This window comes from Ambystoma mexicanum, chromosome 4p, assembly GCF_040938575.1.
Source record: "Ambystoma mexicanum isolate Mex_15411 chromosome 4p, UKY_AmexF1_1, whole genome shotgun sequence".
In the NCBI taxonomy this organism is placed as follows: Eukaryota; Metazoa; Chordata; class Amphibia; order Caudata; family Ambystomatidae; genus Ambystoma; species Ambystoma mexicanum.
The window spans coordinates 812,003,486-812,031,080 of NC_090927.1; the positions used below are offsets into that span (position 1 = coordinate 812,003,486).

Genomic DNA, 27,595 nt, shown 5'->3' on the forward strand with positions numbered 1-27,595 from the left:
TCCCCTCCCCCTGTCAGGTGCTGATATGGTTTATCTCCAGTAAGTGTTCACTTAGATGGTTGAGGATCATTTGGAAGACCACTATTTTATTGTTCGGTTCAGCAAATGTTTTAATGATTGCAAGACATGCTTATGTGGTATCCAGGTGGTAAAGATATACCAGAAAAGGGTTATTTGTAAAAAAAAAAAAATAAGTGTAGAATCCGGTCCCTCCTCTAGCTCCTGCCCTCTGCTTACTCCCTGTTTTCTCACCCAGTTTTGTATTCCCTTTTTTTTCTTACTGCCTCCTCCTCATCACACCTTCTCACTGCTCCCATCACCACTCCCCTATCTCACCAACCCCTTCTTCACTCTCATCCACCACCAGTCCCTCGTTGACCCATTCTTATAGCTCCTTCTCTCATTCCTCCTCTTAGTTCTCAATTCCTATCTGTAGCCCCCTTACCATCGATGTGTGATCAACACATTACGTTACCACACTATACCGATGGGTTTCTAGGCACTAGGCTTGCTCATCTTTCATCTCTTTCCCACTCCAGCTTCTCTCAGATGCTAATCTACTTCCGTTGTAAGACATATGTTAATCCCTTCCTCACGTTTACTCCATCATTTCACGACCTCCTCAGTGTACCCCCCCGCCCCCATTACAAACTGAACAGGTGTGTACTCTCAGAATACTATATCATCAGGAAAATAAAACCATCATTTGGTTTAATGGCTGATAAAATGGACAGATGCAAACTGTTGATAATAGTACTCAAAATAGTTAAACTAGGCTATGCAGTTTCACTTCTACAGAAGCATAGGTCAACCTTTAAACATGAGGAAGGGAGATGCTATGTAAATGCATAGACGAATTGGGTGGTGGCACTGGCGTAATGGGGGACCCTGCACCCCTGCCATGCGGTAAGCCCCGCCACCACGTGTCCTCAGAGGTGGGCCCCCTTGGGCTAAAAAAAGTTTTCCTTTTTTAGTTACTCTGCCTTCATAAAGAAATTGTTTCTGTTACAAAAATAAACTATTTATTTTTGAAGTCTGAGGGCTCTCCCACCCCATGACATGGAAGCCTCTAGGCTGGGGGCCTCTGTGTCATGGGGTGGGGGACCTCAATGACTTCAAAATGAAACAGTTTCTTTTTGAAGTCAATCTGCCTTCATTAAGAAATGATTTCCATTATGGTTCGGTCCTTAATGGAAATAATTTCTTTATGAAGTCGGAGTGAAGTAATAGGGCTCCCCTCAACCCCATGACATGTGCGTGTGTGAGTGTATGTTGAAAGGGTGCACACTTAAATGTATGTGTGGCTGCCTGGGTGTGCCTGTATGGTGAAAGGGTGCATACGTAAATGTATGGGTGGCTGCCTGGGTGTGCCTGTATGATGAATGGGTGCACACTTCAATGTATGGGTGGCTGCCTGGGTGTGCCTGTATGGTGAAAGAGAACATAATTAAATGTATGGGTGGCTAGGTGTGCATGTGTGTGTATGGTGAATGGTGTGTGTGCTTGTGTTCAGGTACACAATGAAACCTACGTTTGGGGGGATGCTAACCCTTCAAATGTTGGGAGAGGTGCTAACTTCACAGGCGGTGGGGGAGAGGCAAACGTATTTGTGTGGGGTATCTAAGTTTATGTATTGTAATGAGACTATTCTAGTGCAGTTTCAATGTTACAAGCAGTTAACTCTCTCCTTTAAGTCTGAAAACACCCACTTATGGACTGCTGTGAGAATAAACGGTCTCCTGTCCCCTCTCAAGCACTTCCCTGGCGTGCAAGTACTAAACCCACACCAAGACTTTGATTGCCTAAATAATTATGCATTTGGATACAGGTACTAACAGTACCTCTCTCTCAGCATATCTTATGTTTGGAAACTCTGTACTTTATACAGAGAATGCTTACTGGCCTCTGTCTCCCTCTATCTGCTATATGCCTTATCTTCTTACGTGAACAATACCGAGGACCATTTAATGGCAATTTGGAGACAACAGCTAATTGAAGTTATGGCAGCAACAGACATTTCAATCGCACTGTTATTGGCCAATCCGGAACGAGCCAAACAGAAACTATGGTGTTAGGACTGAACTCCTACTCGACAACCTTGCATGACCCATCAACACTTCAAACTCGGACATTTCACACTCAAGAGTCTTCATGAGCCTGAATCTTATCTCCTGGAGTTCCCATGCCCAGTGTACAGGAATCTTTTCCTCCGATGTCGGCTAAATGTGCGGTCAACAAGAGAAGAGGAATTGCCAAAACTGACCATTTATGCAGATTCTGTCAAGATCCGGATGACCAAGAAACACTAAAACATCTGCTTGTATTCTGTCCTCTGTTCTTAGCGAAAACAATGTTCTTTTTGCAACCTTTACTTCGAGATTATTTGACACCTGTGTGTCACTATGGTATAACATTTTTAACGGTGAACGCATATGTTTTAGAATTGCGACTATGGCATTTTTATTATCATTAGACCTGGGTCAACGCAGTCTAACTCTCCTTGCCTTGCAACTTGTATCCGACCCCCCACTCCTCTCGTGAAAATCCAGTAGTGGGATTCAGCTCTATCAACTGCTGTTAAACCAAATCCATTTTCAAAATGTTTCTTTTGTTTTATAGTCCTATAGGGGCCTCATTACACGGAAGGCGGTAATTAGCACCTTGGTCCATGCCGGTAAATTACCGGCACCGCCTTGGAGGAAAGGGGAATTACCGCCCTATTCCAAGGTTGGTGGGGCAGTAATTCCCCCTTCCACCATTGCCCCATAGGGCATAATGGGAATGGGGAAGGTGCTAATTACGGTACCGCAAATTTGCGGTGCCGTAATTAGCACCAAGGTCCGTTTGCGGGTTGGTTTTTAACGCCTGCAAAAAGCAGGTGTTAAAGTACCAACCCGCAAAGGGACCTCGTAGTAAGGCGGTAAGGGTTAACGGTCACCGCCTTAACACCGTTAACCCTTACCGCCTTCCGTGTAATGAGTGTCTTGCCAGATCCTCAACGAGAAACCATGTTGTTAAAAAGTTGGCTCACCAAGTGATAATATTATATTTGTCTTATACTTTTCTGATTTTAGATATTTATGAAACGTATGTGATGAGTTAAGAAACACATTTGATGACCTGACTTTTACTTCCATTTCTTCCATTTCTTTTCTATTATGTGTTTCTTGTGTACAAGTGATTATTATAACTTTTCTATTTTGTATCTATTGAAAGGTTGGTTTCTTTCAACCATAGGAATAAAAATAACAGTGAAATGCTTTGTGTTAGTAATTGCTGGGCCTTTGTGAACAGCGAACACCGATTGGTTTCCAGGGGCTCTGTTGGATCAAAAAGGGAGGTGGTGAATTAGATTAGTGAGGAGAAAGGGACAAGGCAAGATAACTTGGCCTTTGCGTTGATGCGTTAAGATGGTAAGTAACTTGAGCTGTGTGCGCAGGAGGGAGGGTCAGTTTCTGGGTATTCTGTGTCGGGAGGCTAGAGGCATTTGTCTCTGGAGGTGCCCCTGGGGTGCCAGTGGTGCTAGGATACATATGCCATATGTGTTCTAATGTTGTCTATTGGGATGGGGGTTCAATTGCCGTGTGTGTGTATGTGTGTGTGGCTTAGTTGGTGTGTTTGTCTGTTGAAATGTAACATTTGAGCATGTTAGCGTGGAGAGCAGTCAGAGTCCTTGATGGGCAGCTTGGTGAGGGGCACAGACAATCATGAGGCCCCATATCATAACATGGTATAGTAAGGCATGAAAAAGGCTTTACAGACATAACACAGATTTATAAGGCATAACAGCGGTCAATAAAAGGGTAAAACAGGAATGTGGCCTGACCTCGGTAATACACTGTTCAGATGTACCAGTTCTGTAAGACACAGAGGAACCGAAAAGTGGATGCATAGTCTGCTATAGGCCTTCAGTAGTATTGCAGTTGTAAAATGAATTGCAGATGGGGAAGATCAAAGACATGACTGGTGCACGAGGCCAGCAGAGCTTGGCAATAGCTTAATGCTTTACAGGGATTCAGACTTCATCAAGAACTCTCCACTGTCATTGGGATATGTTCCTAGCACTCCAATGAGTCAGCAGAAGCTGTTATGTAAAAAGGACTTCAGCCAGCATGACGTAGGGTGGAGGGGGTTAAAAAGAGGGCTCTTAAAACAAATGGAAGGGGAAGAGGAGGTGGGACTAAGGAGGTATTGAAGTAATCGGACAAACGTGAGGACAAGATTACATATTGCTGAAAGAGGAGAGAGATTCGCGAATGAGAATTTGGAATGGAAAGAGTAGAAAGAGAGGTGTGCCTAGTGCCTAGAAACCCATTGGGTATAGTGTCGGTAACGTAATGTGTTAATCACAAATCACTTGTGAGGGGGCTTCTAGCAGGAATTGAGAGCCAGCATAGGCGTGAGAGAAGGTTTGTAAGAAAGGGTCAATGAGGCAGGGATGGTGCAGTAAGAGGTGATGTATAAGCTGCGAGTGAGAGAAGATGGGTGAACAGGGCAGGGGAGTGGTGGCAGGAGAGGGTGAGCAATTGCAGTGAAGAGCAGGAGGAACGAAAAGGGGATACCAGATGAAGTAAGAAAATGGCGAGTAAGAAAAAACCCTGAACCAGAGAACGGTCTGAGGGAGAGGAGAATATGAGAGATAGGAGGGGCGGAAAGGAGGGAGTAAGGATGAATGCAAATGTGTGAGGATATAACAGAAAAGTGTACTGGAGTAAGAGTGGGGTGGGTAAGAGATAGACGAGCCAAGAGGAATAGTGGGGAGAAAGGAGCAGGATGAGGGAAGCGAGAGGGGGGTTGCATTAGGATGCAGTCAGAGGGGTGGTAAGGAGACGTTTAGAATTGGGCAGAGGAATATGAAAGGGGTGAGAGAAAAAGCGGCACAAGAGAAATAGGAGGGGGTGGAAAGGAAAGGACTAAAAAGTGAGTAAAGCAGTCACCTGAACAGACTGCCAATGAAGCGGCAAAACTGATGTAGTAATGGATTTGTTCACATCAGGCAAGGTGATGGCTCTTAACAATAAACGTTGTACCTAATCGCTTATTTTTCCTGAGAGCCATTGGCATCTTTGATACACGGCAATAATGAAGCACTCCTTCATTACCCAGGCATCTTATTTGTCTTTAGCCTGAGGTTGGGTTCACCACTGTATTGCATACAGCATGTGGTGATCATGGCCTGTACGTGATTTCAGGGGACATTAGGTGCCACACCCTTTCCATGGAACTGGGGTGTGAGGAGGAGATGCACGGCCAGCCATACCACACTTCCATTCACACAGTACTGAGAAAGCTATTGTGTGATCCCTAAAAGTCAAGCAAAGCATTAACTCAATGTGAAATGGCATTTTCTAAGGATTTATAAATATAGATGTTTGAATTGTATGTTATTTGAACTGACTGCAGTATCAGTTGTCTAAAATGGATACATTTAACAGCATGTATGCCATTGCCCTTGCATAAAGGGAAATGGAGGGGCAGGCAGTGTGCCTTGCAGGTACATTACTTAGCCACCTCCTTTGTGATCTCTTTACATGCTTCCGTTTACAAGGGGCATTGCGTGGGGACCTGCACTTAATGAGCGCACTAGCACTGTGCAATTAAGAATGCATTGACATCCAATTATTACTTTTATTTGCTCTGCATCTTTTTTCATTATTGATGTTTTAATTGTACTAATTGCATGCTTAATGGAGTGCCTTTCCGAGTAAGGTAATTTGGCAGGGGCGTAGTTAGCTGCTTCTTGCTCTTCAGACTCACACAGCTGTGTATGCTATTAAGTCTACTCTCATACGGTTACACAACGAAGAAGTAGAGCAATTGCTATAGCTGAGAGCACATGCATACATGTAATCTGGTGACTCTGAGGATTACAGTTCATTTGAAGCTTAGTCGATGTGTCCTTGACTATATTGTGGATTGTTGAACCAAATACTTAAGCGCACTCCTGCGTCTTGTCGCCTTTCATCCGTGCTTGTGGGTAATAGTCCCCTTCACGGATGGAGTTTCTGTCATGTACATCAAATGTATTAGTAGAGTAAAACATTTCTCTAGATGGGCATTACGCCGAGTCACAGGGAAGAAACGTGCATCTTGCGCTGCTTAATTTGTTTGGTCTGTACCTTCAGCTTTATATGTAGCAATTTCTTTGCATATCTATGAAGTACATTGATTTGTGACTATTGAACAACTGTCTTTTCAGTAATTAATTTGCAGTGACGTGTTTCTTGACTAAATGTATACCTTGGGCTGCAAAAATTAACCTGCATAATTTTTTAAGTAGTTCGGCAAAACTCTCAGAGACAAGAACGCTATTGACAGGACTGCCTAATTATTTTCCGTTGACTGCACGGAGAACATGAATTTGAATCCTTAGCAGCAGCAGGCTAGCGACACCTGTGTACCGAATATGAAATAGGACTCCTATAAAACATGTATTGTGGCACTAAGCATCTACAAGTCCTTAGAGTAGTCTCCCTTATTTCTTTCAAATCCTACTTTCACACACTTTGAAGAGCTCAGGAGTATTTTTCTTCAAGCCTGAATGAGTCATCCAGTATGGGACAAGAGCATCATCCTTTCAGTCTTCTTACATAAGTCCTTTGAGTTCTTGGTGTGTGCAGACATGAAGTTTGCAGCCTGGAAGATGGCCTCCCTGGGGCCATCTCCACTACCCGCAGAATAAGGGGGCTTCCAGCTTGGTGCTCTGAATCTCCATTTTTGGTGCGTCACAGCGATAAAGGGGTTCTCAGGAACCAAGCATACCTTTTTCCTTAGATGTTCAGTCTTTCACTAGAACCAGGAAATCAACCTTCTATTTTTTCCAAAAATGGATACAGATAATGGCAGAAATTTACGCAATCTCGAATTGAGCAGGGCATTGAGGTTTCACCTGGAACGAAAGGGGGACAACAGATCTTCCTCAAACGTCTTCGACACCTGTGAGGCTACTCTGGCTTGGTCTAAGGCTGCCAACGGCTCCATTTCAGGGTGGATGGTGGGCTGCATTCTATACACTGCTGCTCTCTCAGAACGGTTCCTCCTCCCAGGGAGCTGCACCCCCACTTGGTCAAAGATAAGTCAGTTAATGTGGCATTTCAGTGACATGCTCATTTGTGACATGAGTAGATTTGTAAGGCACACATGTAGGCCACGTCACATGGCTTCAGCAAGCACTCCTCTATGGATCCCAACGCCAGGGCTGATGCTGCATTGGACAGGCAGTACTCACAACATGTTTACTCTGAGAGGCTGAACAAATGATGCTAATTGAGCTGTTTACCTCCCCCTTTTGCTTTGGTGCTTAGAAATATAAAGGAAAGGGAATGTGATTCTATGTCAAGACAAGAGGCAAGCATTATGCTTTAACTTCTTTAATTCTTACTCGGGGAGCTGAGCAGCTTAATATACTTCACAGCCTTTAGGCCAACAGAGCAGCATTTATATACTTAGTCTACTCTCTAAGCCACCTATCACTATTCAAAAACTGAGTCAGGTAAGTCTCGGCAGACATGCACGCAAGTATGCCGATTCAGGCAATCGGCACATTTCTAGCACCAGAAAGCCACAAACCTCCGTTTCAAGGGAAGAAGACAGTTGGATGCCCAGGAAAATACAGACCTGGTGCTGAGTTTTAAAAAGGTGCTGGGGAATTCTCTAATAGAAGCAGTGGCTCCAGAGGTTAGGCCCCAATAAAAGAGGCTAGATACGTTGGAGACCTTTATAGGGGGCGGCAAGAAGTGTGACAGCACGCCACTGCAGAGCACGTCCGCAGAGCACACCCGAAAAGAGGTGAGCAAGCAAGGAATTATTAAGACCCGGAAAAGAAAAAACTCTTTTACTCTCCTGGGTAATGGTAAAGAGGGTAAGAGCCAGACCCCAGAGGCTGCTGACGCATTCGGAAAGCTATGAGACGCTTTCCTGCAGATTTCTTTTATGCCAAGCCTCCTACCCCCTTCCCCAGGGGAAGACAATATGGGAAATACAGACATATCCTCGGACAATGAAAAGTCCAGCATAAAACACTTTGTCGAAGACACAGCGCTTGAGTCCGTTCAAGGGAGAAAGAGGGTGAAGAAAGAGAAAAACATACATGAACCAGCAGTGGAAATGGCCGATATAATAGGTTATTTAAAACACACTTAATACCCAGAGGTTTCTAAGCGCAGAACCGGGGATCAAACCTGTGTTGCTCTGTGTCGTTTTGCTTCCAAGGCGAGCACGTTGCCCCTGACCTATCCTCCAGAACCAGACAGGATCGGACTTCCCAGAACCACTGACTGGCAACCTTCCCATCGAGTGGCCCTATAAATGGCACAAAGATTGAGAAAACCTCTAGAAAAGGGGATAAGACTCTGAATGAAATCAGAAAGCCCACGTCCAGAGTTGGCAGGCAAGGTGGCAGACACGCCGGAACTAGATCCTACTTATTAGGTTATAATGTTTATTACCAAGTCATCTAGAGACATGCGAAAGGGCATGGCTAGAGCATGGAGAAACTGGCAGGAAAAAGTTCTCAATTTATCAGGGCCAATCGCCAAGATTATGGACCTAGCAGAAAAGCTAAGTACACCAGAGAGCCAGTGGATGCAACTACCCTAGGCAGTTGGGCACAGAGAACAGTTTGCCTTTTAGGGAACGTGAATTGTGCCCTTTCTTCGGAAAGGAGAAGGAGATTATTACTCAAGATTGACAGTAGGCTAGGGGACCTAGCGTCATACAAAGTGGGTGAAGCGGTTGTAGGTCATATGGTCGAAAACAAAAGGACCGAATACCTTTTGATCGACACTAAAATGATCGAAAAAAATGGTTTCTTTTTTTTTTATTTTTTTTTATGTGGGGTTCCACCCCAACCCCCCGTTTTCTTTATTAAAAACAGTTTTCTACCAACCCAAACTAAAATATATATATATATAAATAAATAAATAAATTCGACCTTTTTTTTTTTTCAGACCATTTGACTGTCGATCAAATGGTCATTCGATCCTTTATTTTCGACCATTTGACTGAACACCGGTTTTTGCAAGGACCAGCCGATACAGAGGTCAATCGGCCAGTCGCTACAATTTGCTACAATTCGCAACAAAGACCTCAGGGTCCCAGAGCCCAATACTGGGAGTCCCGCCAATAAGACTCATTCTTCCTGACAATAGAGAGACCTTCAAGAGGGTGCAGAGGAATGGGCTACAGCAGATACCAAGGAGCCCAATCAGGTGAGGTACATAGAGTACAGTACCTACCGGTGGGGGAGGGGGGGGCAGGAGGAAGTCATTTATAGACAAATAGCAAGAGCTATCGGCGATGCTTGGGTCTTGCAGACAGTGTCAGGGTTCCAACTATAATTTATAGACACCGCCAGACAAAGAGAGATTCCACTTCTCCTGAGACTCCCTCAAGAAGAGGTACAGAGGTACAGATTATGGAGAGGGAACTCCAACAGCTCAAAGCAAAGGGGGCTATAGCATTAAATGAAGGGAACACCCCACTTTTTATCAGCAACATGTTCTTAGTTCACAGCTACGACAAAGTGCGGCCTTTCGTAAACTTGAAAGAACTCAATGAGTGGATAGTGTACAGACACTTAAAGATAGAGGGTATACATAGACTCAAAGATATGCTCAGAGGTGAAGATTGCCTCATAACGATAGACCTGAAAGACACATACCTTTCAGTGCCAGTAGCAACAGACGACTGCCCCTTCCTAAATTCCAGGTGGCATGAGCAGATATGGCAGTTCGAGACTCTGCCATTCAGGCTCTCCTCAGTGCATGGGCCTTTACCAAGTTCATGAAGCCCGTTGCTTCTGTGATCAGAGAAAGAGGAATTAGATGACATCCTGATTTTGGCATCAGGCAGAAAAGCATTACAAGAACAACTGCATTGGGTGAGACACCTGCTAGTGTTCCTCGGATTCCTTATCAATCAGGAAAAATCGGAATTCACTCCCAGGAAGGGGATGGATTTTCTGGGGTTTGTGGTAGATGCCAAAAAAGCAGCCCTAGAACTTCACAAAATGAGAGCTATCAAGGAGATTAGGGCATGCCTCAATAAGACAGTAATTTCCCTACGGACCCTAGCGAGGATAGTGAGGCTGTTAGCATTTTCTATTCAGGCCATATTTCTGGGGCCTTTGCACTACAGGACACTACAGAGATTAAAAATCATTCATCTGCAGGAGGGTCTGAGATATCATCAGATGACTCTAGAATGGTGGGTCTAGAACATGGAGGTGTGGAACGGCTGAGCCATTTTCAGAGACGTGGCAGAGTGGATTATAGAATCAGATGCCAGCAGATCAGGCTGGGATGCCAGGTGCAGAGAGTTGAAAATTGGAGGAAATGGACCCAGACAGAGTTAGACCTTCATTTCAATTGTCTAGAACTATTAGCTAGGTCTTTCGCGATCAAGACTTTTGCAAGAGACAGAGTGAACTTCGGCATTTTCCTGAAGATGGACAATGTGTCAGCAGTAAGATATATCAATCATCTGGGAGGGACGAGATTCAAGATGTTAGTGGAGTTAGCAAAGGACTTCTGGCACTATTGGCTATAGAGAAAGATTAAGGTTACAGCGGAGTAACTACCGGGGGAACAGAACACAGTGGCAGACTGGAACTCCTGGTATCTGGGCGACTCAAGCAATTGGATGCTCAACAAGGAAGCCTTCCAGAGAGTGGAGAGTCTCTGGGGTTGCCTAAACCCCAACCTGTTTGGATCCAGGTTGAACACACTGATGCCCAAGTTCTTCAACTGGAGGCTAGACGCAGACACCTTTCCCCACAACAGGAAAGGAGCAGTGCAGTACCCTTTCACACCATTCATAATGCTGACCAGAGTTTTAGCGAAGACTTGCAGGGAAAAAGCAGAGGTGGTAATCATAGCCCCTGCATGGAAGTCACAAGCTCGGTTTCCAGTTCTGATGAAACTTTCCTCGGATTTCCCGCAGACTCTTCAGCAGTATCCTGAACTCATGATGGACCCGTCAGTGAGGTATCATTCCCTGGCACTGGCAGGGACGCTCCAGGTGCTGGCCTGCAGGGTGTCAGGAGCAAGTGAAGCCTGCCAGGGATTTCTAGACAAGCTGCCCATCTTATCAAGGAATCAATGGCACTTTCTACACACAGAAGCTATAACGCTGCATGGGGCAAGTAGGAGGACTGGTGTCATCGACAAGGTCATCATTCCATTTCAGCCCTTACACTAAAAGTGCTCAATTTCTTGGCGTCCCTGTCGGTAGGAGGCAGAGCATTCAGAACATTCAGAACTTTGGGACTGCACAGATCGGCGATCTCGGCGGGGCATGTACTAGTAGACACGAAACTGATAGTGGAGCATCTGGCGGTAGCCCGCCTGGTTAAGGGGGTCAAATTCCGATCTCCTCTACTGCCTAAATATGCACATCTGTGGGATGTAAATGTGGTGTTCAGACTCTTCTAGGTGGCCACCGAACGGAGACCTACCAATGCAGTAGTTATTGGCGAAGTTGGCGATGCTGCTTTGCTTGGTTTCCTGTAGAAGAGTGTCAGACGTCAAAGCTCTGGAAGTAGACAGGAAAATGTTTGATACGGAGGGAGTAGCGTTCAACGTCATGAGAAGAACAAAGTCTAACTCGACTGTGATATCTTACCCTTACTTGCCAGAGCAGCCTAAGCTATGTGTGGCCCCCTGAATTAAGGAATATGAGCTGATAACAGAGGACGTACAGCCGGCAGGAGTGACGCAGCTATTCATTGTGCCTAGAAAGCTTTATAAAGCAGTGGTGGCAGCGGCTATTGGTAGATGGGTGAGCGAGGTTATGACACAAGCTGCAAATGATATGGTTACATTTGGAGTGCCTTCAGTACGAGGAGCCATGGCTTCAAAAGCATTTGCATCAGAACCTAATCTCCAAGATATATCGAAAGTGGCTGATTGGTCTAACTATTATTCCTTTAGGATGTTTTACTTCAAGCCGGTGTCATCAGTAGTGGCTGCATTAGTGCTTAGCTTTGAACAAGCATAATGCTGGCCTTCGGTCTTGGCATAAAATCAAGATTACCCATGCTTGCAGGGCAGGAAGTCTTGATTTTATTAAAGCCAAAGAAGGCAAGCATTATCCCACCCAGCATATGCATTGGGCGACTCAAATGTGGAGTTTAATGTGAGAGGTATTTAGTGGGCAAAGCGCATATTCCCTCCCTAATGTATTTTTCCTGCCTTCCAGGGGACGGCCAGAAGACTGGCTAACAGGTTCTTAGCAGCTGGATAAGAGTGGGCATGCAGGGTCGAGATGAAACTCTTCGACGAGAGGACACGTCGTTTGGTTTGGATTTCACATGACAGGAACGTTTATTGGTGGAGGTCTGTTGTCCGAGTTATGACAGTTCAGAGCATCGAAGAAGAGGAATGGACCTAGACAGGAGGTGGCATATGGAGGCCAGTGGGTAGGAAGTCAGATATGAGAATTACACTACTGAAAGGACCAATGGTGATTTGTAGCTTGTTTTAGTTTGTGTTTAAAAAAAAGTTTTGAAACTGCTGAGAGTAATAATGAAGAAGTTGAGCATAATGCTCGTCTCCATGTGGTTAATATACTCAAAACTCCCTGTGCTGTACACATGGGTAATTTTCATTTTGGACTAGGAGTGCAGTGGTTACTGTGATGCGTGCCTTGTTCTTTTTAGCTCTCGAATATTGCAGCTTTGCCGTCCAATTGTATTATATAATGTAATATCACAATACCATACAATTCGATATCGAATAGGTGATTTTTTAAAGGGGGTTCAGGCATGAGTTTGCAGATACAAAAGTATATAGAGAAATAAACTACTTTGGATGAGGGTGTGGATGATAAAAAATGTATTAACAGGCATGGTAAGAAATGTTTAGGAGTGAATATTAGCATTGGGTGCAATAGTGTGGTGTGGGAAAGCTTTGTCTGTGGCCAAATGAATTGTTTTTTTTAAAACTATTGTATGCTTGTTTTATGCCTCTTCCTACAATATGTACTGATGGTTTTGAAATGTCCATGCTATGCTGGTTAAGCAACCTTTAATTTATTGAAAAAATCAGAGAAAGTAACTCAGATTGCGTAAAGTTATATTGCATGCATCACTTCCAATCATGACTTCTATGATGCAAGTCTCTTAGGATGTATTTGCATTGGGAACAGAGCATGTGCACAACCATTATCACCCTGAGACATGGCTAACATTCTGTGCAGTACAGGGAAACATCTGACCTTTGGACCTCATTGTAGTGACTGATGCCAAAACCATTCTACCCTCACATTCAAATTATGAGGCTGGTCAAATTAGTATGTGTTGTTTAATGTTACAAACATTTTACTGCTACGGTGAATGTGAAAAATTAAACAAGCACCAAGCATAGTGTACATTATTGTCCTACGCAATAGCGATCTGGGGTCACAAATTCCAAATTGAACTAATTCGGTTTGAAGCCAAATTATTGAGGCGTCTGCTTCGACTACCCAAAAACATAAGCATTCAATATTTGTACCTCGAATTTGATTTAAAGGGCATATGGAATGTCTACCTGTCACAATGTGTGTTGTTCTTTCAGCGCTTAACCAGTGTCCCAACCGATACAATTATTGTGCCTTACATACAGGCATTTTTATCCTTGGATGCACAATTGGTACATTGAAACGCACTAATAGCCAGTGGCTTAACGCAGAAGGATGCTCATATGTTACAGGAGACATTAAACTGTGGCTCAAAAAGAAATTGGCTATATCGGCTTTCCATCATAATATGAACCACCTTGAATCTTTAACATCTGCCGAAGATTACTGTCAATATAGACGAGCACGTGAAGTCACTCCGAGATATATATTGGCATATCCAAGCCCTAATATATTTCGGGTATATCTTCTGTTGAAATTTAATACATCTGTGGCATTATCACCTAAAAGTTGGTTGAATAAAGCTGAATACAACCACAAATACTGTAGATTATGTGGCAATTTGCTGGAAGAATCACTGTTTCATCTATTAATTGTATGTGAAAGTTTAAATTGTCTCCGTTTGCAATATTTTAAATCGTACACCAATGCTGTCATCATATCTGATTTTCCTCGATTATGGTATGAATTTCTACAAGGCGATGATATTAATTTGATCTATTCATTGTTAGATTTTATATGCACATTGTTGAGATTTTTAAATGTCTATACTGAGATCAGTTGTAAAATGATGTAATGTATTTTAAGCTGTTAGTAATGATTTGTACTATTTACTTGTTAACTGTAATGAGCGTGTATTATACCTTTTAAATCAAATGATATACAAAGCTATGTGCTATATGTATATTCAATAGAAATTTCAAATTTTTTCATAGTGTACATTATGCACTCAGTGATTAAAGCATACAACCTTTTTATCACAGACGTATTTGTCAGATGTGTAAACATCTGTGGTCATTCTTATGTTCCCAAAATGTTCTATGATTTTATGCAAATCAGCAAATAACCATTGTTTGTGTTATTTGTCCCATTACTCTCTCTTAGCAAAAGGCTTGTACTAGACTTACATCCTATCAGAAAATAATTTCTGTGGCTGTTTTAGGTTTTGATCATTTGATTTGTTCAATAAGAAAAGTGTAACATTCTTAGCATGATTAGGCTGTATACGGGAAGTGATCATTTTAAATGAAAAAGATCCAGTTTACAATGTTGGCATAGTTAATTTCCTTTTGTTCACAGCTGCTATTGCAAAAAATCACAGCTTTACCTTCAGGTTATGTTATTTTCTCTGGTCACGTAGCTGTCAGTAACGGCTGCGGTGACCCTAGCATTGCGCACCTGACAGCATGGCTCTCATCCACATAGAGCTACAGACCTAGAGTGAGACAGAGCAGAGCAGTGAGCAAGAGTGCAGAAAAAAAGAGTGATTGAGAGAAAAGGAGCGCATGAGTGAGAGAGCAGGGTACAGCTAGTTAAATAATTATTAAAGCATTGTTTTTGTGGACTGGCTGCTAACATGTGCTGAAACTACTAGAATTATCCATAGCCTTTCTTATCTTGACTTAGTGCAAAGAAAAAGGTATATCACTTTGAAGTTCAATTGCATGCAATTGAGTAGCATATCTTGTTTCTGGTGCAGCTTTGATTAGATCCCTATGGGTTTATGATTTTCTCGTTTTCTCTGATTAGATCTGTTTTCTTTTTCAGTGTGTTCTACTCAATGACCCTTGTGAACTGTTCAACTATATTGATCAAAGCCAACTGACCCCAGAATTTGGTGGTTACTTAAGATACGATCATGAACAGTGGTTATCATTCAGAAAGGTAATTATTTATCATGTAAAACTGGAGAGGAGGGGTGGGCACCACAGATTTATGTCTTGTTTCTGTGTTTATTATTTTCAATCTTTAGATGTGTTACAAATTATTTTAACCTGGAGCTGCCAGCCCAAAAAGGCCATATAGCACAAGGACCATATATATATATGAACCAACAAGAAAAATAAGGTGACTACACCTTACTATGGTTGGTGCTCACAGTTAGCTCCCAAGGCGGGCTGCTATGGTCAAGTATAATTTTTTGAATCTTCGATCTTTGTAAACAAATGCTTTACTCATGGATTGTATAGCCAGAAATGTTTAATTCACATCTGTTATTTCTGATTCACATAGCATTCATTGCTTATATATAACTAAGCAATCATCGTACTAGGCCTATATTGTACATATGCCAATGCATTTCGGTAAAACCTTTGTCAGGGCTGTACATGGGCTATTTATGTAATGCTCGGTATTCTTGCTTTGGCTAATTATGATATACACAAATGTAAAGTAATATGCAAGATCAACACATCATGCAAAAATATAAACAAAAAGCACGTACCATCAATAATTGTGTCATCCAATCCATCCCAACATGTAACAAGAGACATAAAAAGAATGCGTTTTAGTTTTAAATATTATTAAGAACTCAGTACCTGTGTTTCATTCTGTGTTAAAAAACATACCAAGTCAGTTGTAAATCAGATTTCTCACTGCGTGCAAGCGCACGTGTGAAGAGCCGTCCCTGCTGGAGATTAAGGAAACTATCAGTTTGTATCTTTATATGTAGATCTACTATATTCATATGCTCTAACCAGAGCACTCACCTCATCTGCTTGCTTCAAACCAGCCGGAATGAGTCGCGGGAACGTGCGCTCGCGCAGACTGGATTCCACTTTATGTGTTGCCATGGAGACATGGCGAGGCATTGTGATCCAGCTGGAGGGCTGGAGCACGTACGCCTCGCACCCCACCCCCGGGTATGTGCCCGAGGGCGGGGATGTCTCCATGGCGACGGCGGCTGTTTGTGAGGGCATGTCATGGCCGGATTCACATAACTCGCTGTTCAAAGTGATTTGTTTTGTTACGTATCAGTTTAAACAAAATGGCGGACAATATATTTCGCATAGTGTGTGCAAATCTTCTTAAATACAAGTCATCACAAATTCAATCAAATCCCAGTCTATGTGTAATAAGCCGAGTAGCTTAAATCGAAAAAAAAGTTCGAATGGAGCACAAAATCAAAACACAATCAGATTGTATCAAATAATTTCGAATACATCAAGATATTTTGCAAAATCCAATTAGTTACATTAAAAGTCTGAGGAATTCCATGGAGTCTCTATAAGAAGCACATATAGTTGATCTCCTCATTTAACCCTTTTGGGGTCAAAGAGCTAAGCCGGTCTATCCAAAAGGTTTCACGTTGGTCCAATCTTTTTTGGAAGTTCTCGTGCTTATCTTTTCTCTGCAATTCCTCCAAAATTACAAACTTAATCTGGGCCAAATTGTGATGTTTGTCCTGCCAGTGCCTGGCTACTGCTGTATTTTTATTCAGATTACCTATACAGGATCTGTGTTCGTTCTATCTGGCCTTCACCACCCTCTGTGTTTGGCCTACATAGTATAGGCCGCATGGACATTTGATCGCATATATAACGTTATGTGAATCACATGTGGCGTAGCTTTTTAGTTTAATCGTTTCTCCAGTATATGGATGGTTGACTGATGTTCCCATCATTATGTAGCCACAATTACTGCAGTTCAAACATGGAAAGGTACCAATGCGGTCTGTGGTTTTCTTTTTCTGTGCCAGTTTTGTCTGGACTAGTCTATCTTTGAGGTTTTGGCTGCGTTGGTATGCAAATGTGGGAACCTCTTTAAACAGATGTTCCACCCGTTGATCGCAGGTAACCGTATTCCAGTGTTTTTTAATTATGGCTTTGATACGGTTACTTTGTTGTGAATATTTCGATACAAACACCAATGGTGATGTGGTGGCCTTCTTGATTTTGGTTTTGAGGAGGTCTTCTCTATTCTGTGATGCTGCTCGTATTTCTGCTGCTGTGACTTCTTCTTTAGTGTACCCCCGGTCTAGGAATTTCTTGCCCATTTGTTTGACTTCATTACCATAAACAGGTGGAATGAGTGGGGAACCTGGAGTAGCTGGTGAAGCCCTGAGTGAGAGCTTGGTAGCAGCAGGAACCATAGCATAGGTTATTATCGCCAGGCTTCTGAGCTAGCGCTGCCACAAAAATGGCAGCCATGGTTTAGGAATGAGAAAGTGCTGTCATGGGATGAGATGTCTTACACAGACTGGACAGCAACTTGATCCGGGGAAGGTGGATGGTGCCTCACGGCTGGCGAGTGGAACTGTGAGTTCATCATTCATAAAGAAATGGAGGGCAAGAGACAAGGGTCTGGCAGATGTACGAAACTGCCCCAGGAGAATATACCCTTGACAAATCATTACGGCAGAAAATGCAGTGAACAAAAAAGGATACCGCATTGAGGCGAGGTGCAGAACTCGGTGGATTGAAGACTGGCTCAATCATATCATTTCACCTTTTGAGAACTCTGTCTGGTGGAACTGACATCATATAATGGTGGGAGGGAGACTACAAAAAGTAAACATGTATACGTTTATGGCTGGATTGGTAACTGAACCCTGGTCTGCTCCAAAGGAAGCAACCATAGAGCAATTGGCGGGGTTTGGACATACTTAATGCTATAAGGGAATGCAGGACTGTGTTGGACAGCAAAATAGATGCAGCAGGGAGTGGTTGTGATGGTGCTGAGACTAGATTTGAGGAAGAATTTGGAGAGAATTTTGGTGACCGCATCCAAAAAGACAGAGTGGAAGAGAAAACTGAAATCCACAATAAACAGATTGGGAAGCCACAAATATGTAATGCCACCCCGGAAAGGAGATGCGAAGACACGGAGGGGAGGTTCGGACATATTAATGTTAAGGATTGTGGGTCTTGGTGAGGGAGATGAGGGCAAAGATCCAACAGATTATATACAAAAAGAATTGCTAATGGTCATCTGTGCAGACCGGCTTTCCCCAATCTTTGATGTGGAGAGAACACACAAGGCATTTGTACAATCTCCTCTCGCCAGGCCTCCACCACATGCACTTATCATTAAGATCTTAAATTATCGGGTTATGGAGACAATCTTTCAGGCTATCAGTTTCCTTCTATGGTTATGTGAGGATCCTCTACATTGCCAGTCTTTCCAGATTATACCCAAGAGGTGCAGAGCTCAAGCAACTCCTACTAGGAAGTAAAAATGTATTGTGCATGAATGATATGATATGATAAGTCATTTATACCATGCGTGTACACAAGTGTTTCTAGGCGTGATAAGACAAGGAGGGGGGTACAGAGGGAGGACAAAACAACAATCTTACTAAGCCATGTGTCATTCAGATGGCGCAAGTGTGGGGAGGGGGCAGGGGAAGAAGTGCCAGGGATGGGAAGGGAAGGGAAAAGTGCAGGTAACTCAATAAGTGCTGCCAGATGGTGGCCCCTAAGTGCAGAGAGAGACATGGGACTGTAGTGTTGCAGATACAGACCCTTAAGTGCTGGGGGAGCTGGATAAAATATCTTATAATGGTACAGTGCTGTTCTTTGACTCCCCACAAGACACCATAAGTTGATTGGAGGCGCAAGGCTTCAACATGGAGAGGGAAGCCACGAAAGAACAAGCGACGATCAGGATGACAAATGAGTGAAGGAAGGAAAAATACTGGCAGAGGCTGATGATGATTAGGTTGGTGGGGAACTGGTGGGGGAGGTGATAAGAATCCTGTGAAGTAGGAGGAAATGATTATTCAAGGTCATAAAATAGGGCAATTCCATGTGAGGTAACTTCGATGATTGGGGAAGCTGGTGTGAGTGACGTACAGATAAAACAAGATGAGGTAACAAATAATACTAGTTGAGATATGTGTTTGGAGCTTGAAGGAACTGCGGATCTCTGTGCTAGTTTATGGACTTCAATTTATCCCTCAATTAAGGGTATTTTCTGCCTGTTGTCAATCCTGTTGCCTGTGCATAAGGTTCCAAGGGACAGAGCTCTTGCAGTCCCGGTTTTGGAAGGTACGCTTTTTTGGGGGGTTGGAACCCTGTTGCGCAGTGGCGCTGGATCTGGTGTTCACCTGTTTCAATTTTGAGTGCTCGAGGTTCATTAATCAATGATTGTTGATGCCATTACTGGTTATTAACCACACAATATTTATTTTGTCAGAAGGTCAAGTGCATGTTTTGTCAGATAGTAAGTGTCACCGGTGTGACATGCATCTTATTGTACATTTTCATCAGGCTGAGTATTTAAGCTACTTGATTGTACTTTCAGTGCTGACAAGTGTTTCAACCTTAGGTTTTTCTCAAGGCATGACCTGGGTGATTTCTTGTCCCAGTTGTGTCTCGGTCAAGTGTGGGTCCTGTAGGGATAGCTGGGTAGCATCTCTGCCCGGCTGGGTGATGGAAGCGCTGCTGGTCTCACGGTGATCGTCTGGTAGTCCCACCGCGATCACAGTGAGGCTAGCAGACACTATGGTTTGGGTACACCTCAAGAACAAACAGGTGTCCAGAGTTATGACTCGTGTTGGAGGAAAGCCCCTGTGATTTAAATACGAATTTTGGGGTGCAATGTAATCTTAGCCCCAATTATGGAATTGCTTTAAAAGGGGTGATCGACCCAGTCAAATTCTTAACCTATGATAAAGGGATTCAAGCGGAAGTGAAGCAGCTGGTCTATATGGCTACATGTGGTTTAGGAACTCAAACCCCTGTGTATTTAAAGTCCATACCATCACAAAAATCAGGTACACACAGTAAGATGGCAGTACAAACAGAAGCAAAAGTACCTGTCGATACTGAAGGCAAGTCCCTTTTTACACACACTCCAGAGTGAATACAACCAATTAGGGAAATAAGCCAAGAGATAGCTTTGCAGGGATAACAAGGTTTAATATTACGGAATACAAATAACAGCAAAGGACTCTGCTGCATGAGAACGTTCTAGTTCTTCTTTGTACAAACAGAAGCTTAAAAGGTTGTGTAACGTCATCACATACAGTACAAACTGGTGCCAGTGATTTGTGGCACTCTATACATGGGCCTGCTTCATAGGGGATTCCCGGCTACAATTGGTTGGTTCTTCGACCGTCGGTCAGGCTCCACGTGGGTCAGCTGGGCTCATCTTGAAACTCAGTGAAGATCAGGCCACTCACAAAGTACAATGTTACTATCCCCCAATCTTTACCAGATATAAAATAGACGCTTATGCGTCGACCCGAGTTGGTTGCGATGGACCAGTCGGAAGCCCCATTGGTTGAAGGCTGGTCTGGAAAACATGTTTGTTACGGTTATTTGGGAGGGGACACAGGAGGGAGGGGTTGGGGGGATGGGTTAACCCCTAAACGGGGACATTCCTCAAAGAACAGCAACTCATACCGCGTGGCAATCTCAACATCAAGGCGCAACTCACCCAATGAAGCAACATGGGATGGATCACAAGAGAGCAGTGGGTCACCACGCAAGGCAAACGGATACCATCCACATGACGTGCCACGATAGGGAACTCACCATGACAACATGGAACGTGCAAGGCCTCAATGCCCCAGGTAAAAGGAAGTCGGTGGAACGCAGGCTCTCACAGCTCACAGCGGACACCGTCTGCCTACAAGAGACCCACCTCCTGGCGATCGATTAAAAGCGTGTCAACTTTCAGGGATATCCATAACGTTATTTCGACACTTCAGGTAAAAAAAAAAAGAGGGGTGGCACTACTGCTGAGCAACAGCCTCCCACTAACACAAGTCTCAATCAAAAGGGACCTAGAGGGGAGATATCTCCTACTGAAGGGACTCCTAGTCGAACTGCCTATCACACTAGCAGTAATCTACTGCCTGCACACCGCACAAGATCGCTTTCTTCGTAACATCCCACCAACCATCTCGGCCTTCACTGAGGACCCTCTACTGATCGGCGGTGACTTTAACTTAAACCCAGACATGACCCTGGATAAAACACTGCCCCCAACTAGGGAATACTTCACCAAAACGCTACGCATGGCAGAATTCTTTAGGGAAACTGAAACCATTGACATTTGGAGGCTGACCAACAAGGGGGCAAGAGATTACACATTCTTCTCGCATATGCACAAAGGGTACTCCAGAATCGACCTGCTACTGGCATCCAGCACGCTCTTTCTATGTGTGCAGAATGTACAAATAGGGTATAGAGCCATATCGGACCATGCTCCAGTAACCATGAGCCTGTGAGTGGAGGGGCTGCTGGAGCCCCAGCAAAAATACTGGAAGCTGAGGACCATATCTTTATGGACATCGCAGCAAGCACAGAATTAGCAGAAACCTCCACAAACTATTTCAAGAAGAACACAACAGATGATACTGCAACTTGCGATCATCTGGGACACCATGAAGCCATTAATCAGAGATGGGTGATCAATTGCACTGCAAGACACAGACGACTGAACCAAATGCAGCAAGCCAAACTGGAGGAAAAGGTGGCAGAGCAAGAGATCATCTTCAAAAGACACCAAACCGCAACAGGCAGAGAGCTCAGAAAAACAAAAGCAGCATTGGAGATAAATCTGGCAGACCGCTTGGCCAGAGCCTTGGCCTACACCAAGCAGTTCTACTACTTAACATCAATAAGGCCAACTGCCTACTAGTGCACAAACTGCACTCGCAGAACAACATCCAGAGCCTGTTAAATCGGAACAGCAAATCATGCCACACGAACGCCGAGAAGGTGGAGCTAATGCCTGAATACCACAAGGAAATCATGACCAGCGATCCAACGGGTATGACTGCTCAGCTGCAATACTTAGGCACGAGCCCAAAACATATGCCACACCCCCAGCTGGAATCCCTGGAACACCAAATGACAACCCCAATTCTACATGAAAACCCACATTCTTACCCCCCCAACTAGCAATCTTATACAACTCATTCCTTTCAACGGGCTCCAATACCCCATCAATGGAGGAATCACTAACGGTCCTCATACCGAAACCTGGGAAAAGCTGGGACCAATGCTCCTCATACTGACCCATCACGCTGTTAAATAATGATGCCAAGGTGTTCGCAAAAATCGTAGTGTGCAGACTGGCACAAATTCTCCCGGACATAATCCACCTGGGCCAAACTGGCTTTGCCCCGGGTCGAAACACTCAGGACAACATTAGAAGAACCATAAACATAATTGAGTCAGAAAACAGATCTGGGCTGGAATTAGCAGTGATATCCCTTGACGCACACAGAGCCTTCGATATGCTAGACTGGGGTTACATAAAAAGAGACCTTACAGCACTACGGTTTGGCCCAAAATTCATGAAATGGACCTTTGCGAACTACCAGCATCCCTCCACGAGACTCAGAATAAACGGCGCCATATCGGACAAAATAAACATAACAAGAGGCACCCGACAAGGATGTCCCCCGTCGGCCACTCATTTTTGCGCTCTGAATGGAGCCATTCTCCAGCAGAATCCACCACAACTCATCAGTACATGGGCTGGAAATAAAAGGGCAATCCTATAAAGCAGCCCTATATGCTAATGACGTGCTTCTGACCATTACCTGAATCGTAGAATCCATCAAAGGGCTGTGGAAGAACTAGAAGCATTTGGGGGAGGCGTCAGGATTTAGGGTCAACTTCACTAAATCAACAACGATGAGCATCAATGTGTCGACTAAGCTTTGGAAAGCGCTGACAAGAGACTCTCCGATCCCATGGGTGAAATCACAAATTAGTTACCTTGGTGTCCAAATACCAACCAACACTGAAAGAATATACCAAGCAAACTTCCCCCAAATGTTCAAAGATCTGAAGAACAACTTGGCACGGTGGCAGAAGCAAGAAATATTGTGGTTCTGAAGGATCACCGAACTGAAGATGAACCAAATCCCCAGACTGCTTTACCACAGCCTTGCCCTCCCAGTGACCATCCATAAGAAAGCTATTCGGAAGCTCCAGACAAGTGTCCTGAAATACGTTTGGGAACGAAAGAAGCCGCAGATTCCGAGACGTATCATGCTCCGAAGTCCAGGGACAGGTGGCCTGCGAGTCACAGACATTGCCAGGTACTGCCTTGCGGCTCAGCTCTCGCAGGCCTTCGAATGGAAGGTAAGCACCAACCAACCAACCCTGTTGGCTAAAGCTGGAGGGAGACTAGTGTCAGGGCCCAATAGAGTCACTGCCACACATGGCGAACCCCAGGGACCCCCTGAAGAGCGGCCCCTACCAGCGACAAGAAATACGGTGATGTGCTGGAAAAGGGCAGCCCACCAATGGAACTGCAGAAGCGCCGTGGGCCTCCTCTCCCCGATCTGGGAAAACCCGGACTTCACTCAGGAATCACGCCAAAAAACTTTGAGAAATGGAAGGAAGGAGGGATGAGAAACATCGCTGACTTCCTCGAACATGGAGCCCCATTAGACTTCGAAGCCTGCAAAACCAAATTCCAGATCCCGGAAGCAGAGAGATTTCGTTACGTGCAACTTATCGCACGAGGCAATGAGGAACCACGGCAGCAGAGAACTAACAGCCCTAGAACAAACCCTCACATCAAACCCCCTCTACAGGGAAAGTGTCAACCCTATATAGGTTCCTAGACAGATCAGATCCCAACAAAAAAGAGCCCTACATGCTGAAATGGGAAATGGGAAAAGGACATTGTCCGAATCATTGAGCCGGAGGAGTGGGGCCGCATCTAGGCCCGAGCAAACAGAAGCTCCAAATGTGTGACCAACAAAGAAGGAGCAATTAAAGTGTGCTACAGATGGTACTGAATGCCAGAGATTCTTTACAAATGTAACCCCTCAATTGCCCCACATTGCTTGAGAGGATGCTCGGACAAAGGCACGCTGTTCCACCTCCTATGGTCATGCCCTAAAGCCACACAGTTTTGGAAAACTGTTTCTGGGTCAAATCAAAGAGATCACGGGTCTCTCGATCCCATGGGACCCAGGAATCATTCTACTAGGAGCCACGGGCGAAGGACAATTTCCGCTAACAGGCTGTATATCGGACCTATGCTCGCATCGCCTGAAAGCGGCAAAGATCTTAATAGCTAGGCTATGGAAAAGCCCTGTAGGGCCAGCAATTCCGCTTTGGTGGTCCAAGCGCTGGGACATAGCAGCATCAGAATAAATTACAGCCTTTCGTTTGGGAATAGGAGCAAGTTCTATCAAACCTGGGCTCTCTTCCTGGACTATACAAATCAATTCCCAGGAGTGGCGAGAAAACCCCCTACCCTTCGATGGATGGAGAAGCAGGACTAAAGAGTCAATCAAAGGGCAGGCAGCACATACGGAGAGGATGCGCCCAAACGAATCCCTGAAAGTCAACCTGGTCTCCCATACCCAACTGACGCACAAATCTCCACCGCATGAGGACTTTGACCAATCACTCAGAGGCCTCCCCCCTATACTGTTATTGTCATGTTGCACTGTTATTTACATGCTTCCTTGATGTAAGAATTAAGCACCGATGAGTCTATATGATAACCAATGCTATAGTTGAAGCTTGTTCTGGAAATACCAATAAAAAGAATCTTTGAAAAAAAAAGTACAATGTTACTTCAGAACTCGCACGCTAATCCTGCTTACTATAGCGCTGTGGTATGCACCTGGGCGGCTCAGGTATTGGTGCCTGGGAAACGGAGGATAAAACACAGTCACACTGACCCACACATTCTAGACTTTGTTGATACTGCACCTCTCACACCCAAGGTCTCCACCCTGGGTTTGATCTTTAATTTATCCCTCCCTGTACCTTCTGTTACAAAGGATGTATTTCATGTTGGGGGTAAAACAGTTGTGCATGCTTACATCTTTTATGGACACGTTATTTGTATTAGGACAGGGGTTGCCTGCTTATCATGGAATGCAGGGGCGTGGGGGGGGTCGGGTCAGTGGTTTGGGTAGCTTTAGGCTGGCTGGGTGTTACTCACCACTCCAAAATAGGCCGAAGATGCAGAGGAGTGACCTTGGAGATGATGGTGATACAAGAATCGATATTCAGCCTTCCATCCCAGCTCCCATGAGTACAAGACTCAGGCTTCCTCAAGGAGGGGCTCTTTTCCACAATGTACCTCTCTGCTGTTTCAGTTAAGACAGACAGAGGTGTCAATTGAATAAAAGAGCGGGGAGAACACACACCGCCAATACCAATGCTGCAAAGGAATACAAAGATATTAGACAGTGTTGAGATTTATGCAAGTGATTAGAACAGTTTAAGTAAATGGGCAACTACCTAGATAGATATTGGAGTGGAGTTTCCCCGGGGTGATCTGAGTAAGGATATATTGAGAAAAGGTGTCCAGGAAACTGAAGACAACGACAGGAGAAAATAACAAACAGGGAGGTTAGTATAGGGAAATAGCCCCGGACGACACGAGGGTCGCACTAGTGCCGGGTTGGTGCAGTTTCAGGAAAGCGTTTATATGCACTTAAGGGAAATCTCGCAGGAAAAGTCACTCAATGTCCCAGAATCCAACAGAAGACAAATATCCAAACAAGTCGTGGGTAACCAATAGCTGAGATGGGGATAGTCAATTAAGTATGTACCTGAGCACACAAGTATCCTTAGTAGCTGAAGAAATGATCTGGATAGTAGACAGCAATTTGGTTCTGAGTGCAGAAGCAGCAACCAGGAATGAAGTACCGCAAGAGACAGCAGGAAGCCGGATCCAGTAACTTTCCGAGTATAACAACCAAATGAGCACGACAGGAATGAAGGAGGAGACGAGGCAATCCAGTAGTCAGGCAAAGGTCAAAACCAGGAGTTCAGATGAGGAATCGTGTAGGAAGACACGAAGAGGAAATGGACGAAACCGCGTGTAGCTGTAACGCTAATTAGCAGCAACGAGCCCCTTGGAAGACGGTGGTTTTATAGTCGTAAGAGGGGCATGTCTTGACGTACGTCTTCCACGTACAAGACGTGTCAGGTGACCCGGAGTCCGTCGAAGTTTGTACAGACGCCATGGTAGCCTGTATCTGGTCCATAGAGGAGCTTGTAGAGAAGTCGTATTCTGCAAGGAGGCCCGCGGAGAAGCCTGAAGTGTAACACTGGGGGTTAGAGGCCTGCTAGCAGCTCAGTGATAATGAATGGATGCGGCACAGAGCCTGGTGTTGTCTCACGCTCTTGCAGGGTGCATTCCTCTTAACGATACTAAATGTTTGCAACAGTGAAGAGACATGGGAGAAGTGGACCTCTGTGAGAACTGTCCATGCGGATTTATTCTGGCATAATAATGTTGGGCCTAGTGAAATCTTTCCATGGAGCTCGACTTGTGCAGCGCAGTTATACCAGCCTGTGTTTTCGTTATGTCTACAAAATGGCGTTTCTTTCTATGTATCTCCTAATGCCATGCACTGAGTTTCATAAGCGGGCTTCTCCCCCCTTATGCACTACACTATCTCATAGGGGATTCACCTCAATTGAAAGCGCATAGGGGGTGGCATATGCTCATTTCCATCCCAACATTCCCCCTTTTCATTAATTCTACAGTAGCAAATTCTCTTCCCCCGTATTTATGCTTGTTGGCCTGTCTTTCTGCTTCCTCCCATGCGGGTGTTCCTTTTATTGGCATCCAGGGTCTGCACACGTCTTAAGCTTTCCCCTACTTGCACGTACTTCTCAGGTGTACATGTCATGTAAATGCATCCCCCACCTCCAGCTAAGTCAACCCACACTTCTTTGTATTTTTCAGGGTCAGGGGGAGAGAAAATGGTCGTGTGGTATAGGTTGTCTACTACATCTCCAATAGGGAGCAGGACCATGTGGTGGATGGGACAGTCAGTATGGTCAGTTTGTATTTCTACTTCCTTTGGATTATGAGGTACTTTAGTATTACCAATAGTAACCATCATCATTGCGCTATTAGGTACTGCTTTGGAGCAAAACTGGAGACGCAATTGGCACGTGAAGAAAATCACCAAGATGAACACGATGATGGGCACCAACATTTTCACAAATGTTCCAAACCATGATAGGACCCAGCTGAAGGCCATAGTGAACCAATCTTCTTCTTGAACTCCACCTTCTTTCTTCATTTCCACCCCTAGTACATGTACTGCTGCAATGCCGTGTGTCAATGTCCCATTTTCAGGAACTTTCTGAAGGTATGCATGTGCACCATGAACTCCCGATCTTTTTGCAAACACCTCCTTCCATAGCCGTCAGGAGATCCAATACTTATCGGTTCTGCATTGTCATTAGTCTTGGGGCCCTCAGCTCCACTTTTATGACGTTGAACCCTTGTTTACTATCGT

General features: G+C 44.4%; 1 protein-coding gene across 4 annotated transcripts in view; it reads left to right on the forward strand.

The window, feature by feature from the left end:
* Positions 1 to 27,595, forward strand: part of LOC138453478 (uncharacterized) — a 1,096,265-nt gene that overhangs the window by 189,006 nt on the left and 879,664 nt on the right. For all 4 annotated transcript variants that reach the window (XM_069606374.1, XM_069606376.1, XM_069606373.1 and 1 more), the window contains exon 6: positions 15,166 to 15,282. In XM_069606374.1, coding sequence (XP_069462475.1) covers positions 15,166 to 15,282 — 117 coding nt within the window. The remainder of the gene's footprint in view (positions 1 to 15,165; positions 15,283 to 27,595) is intronic.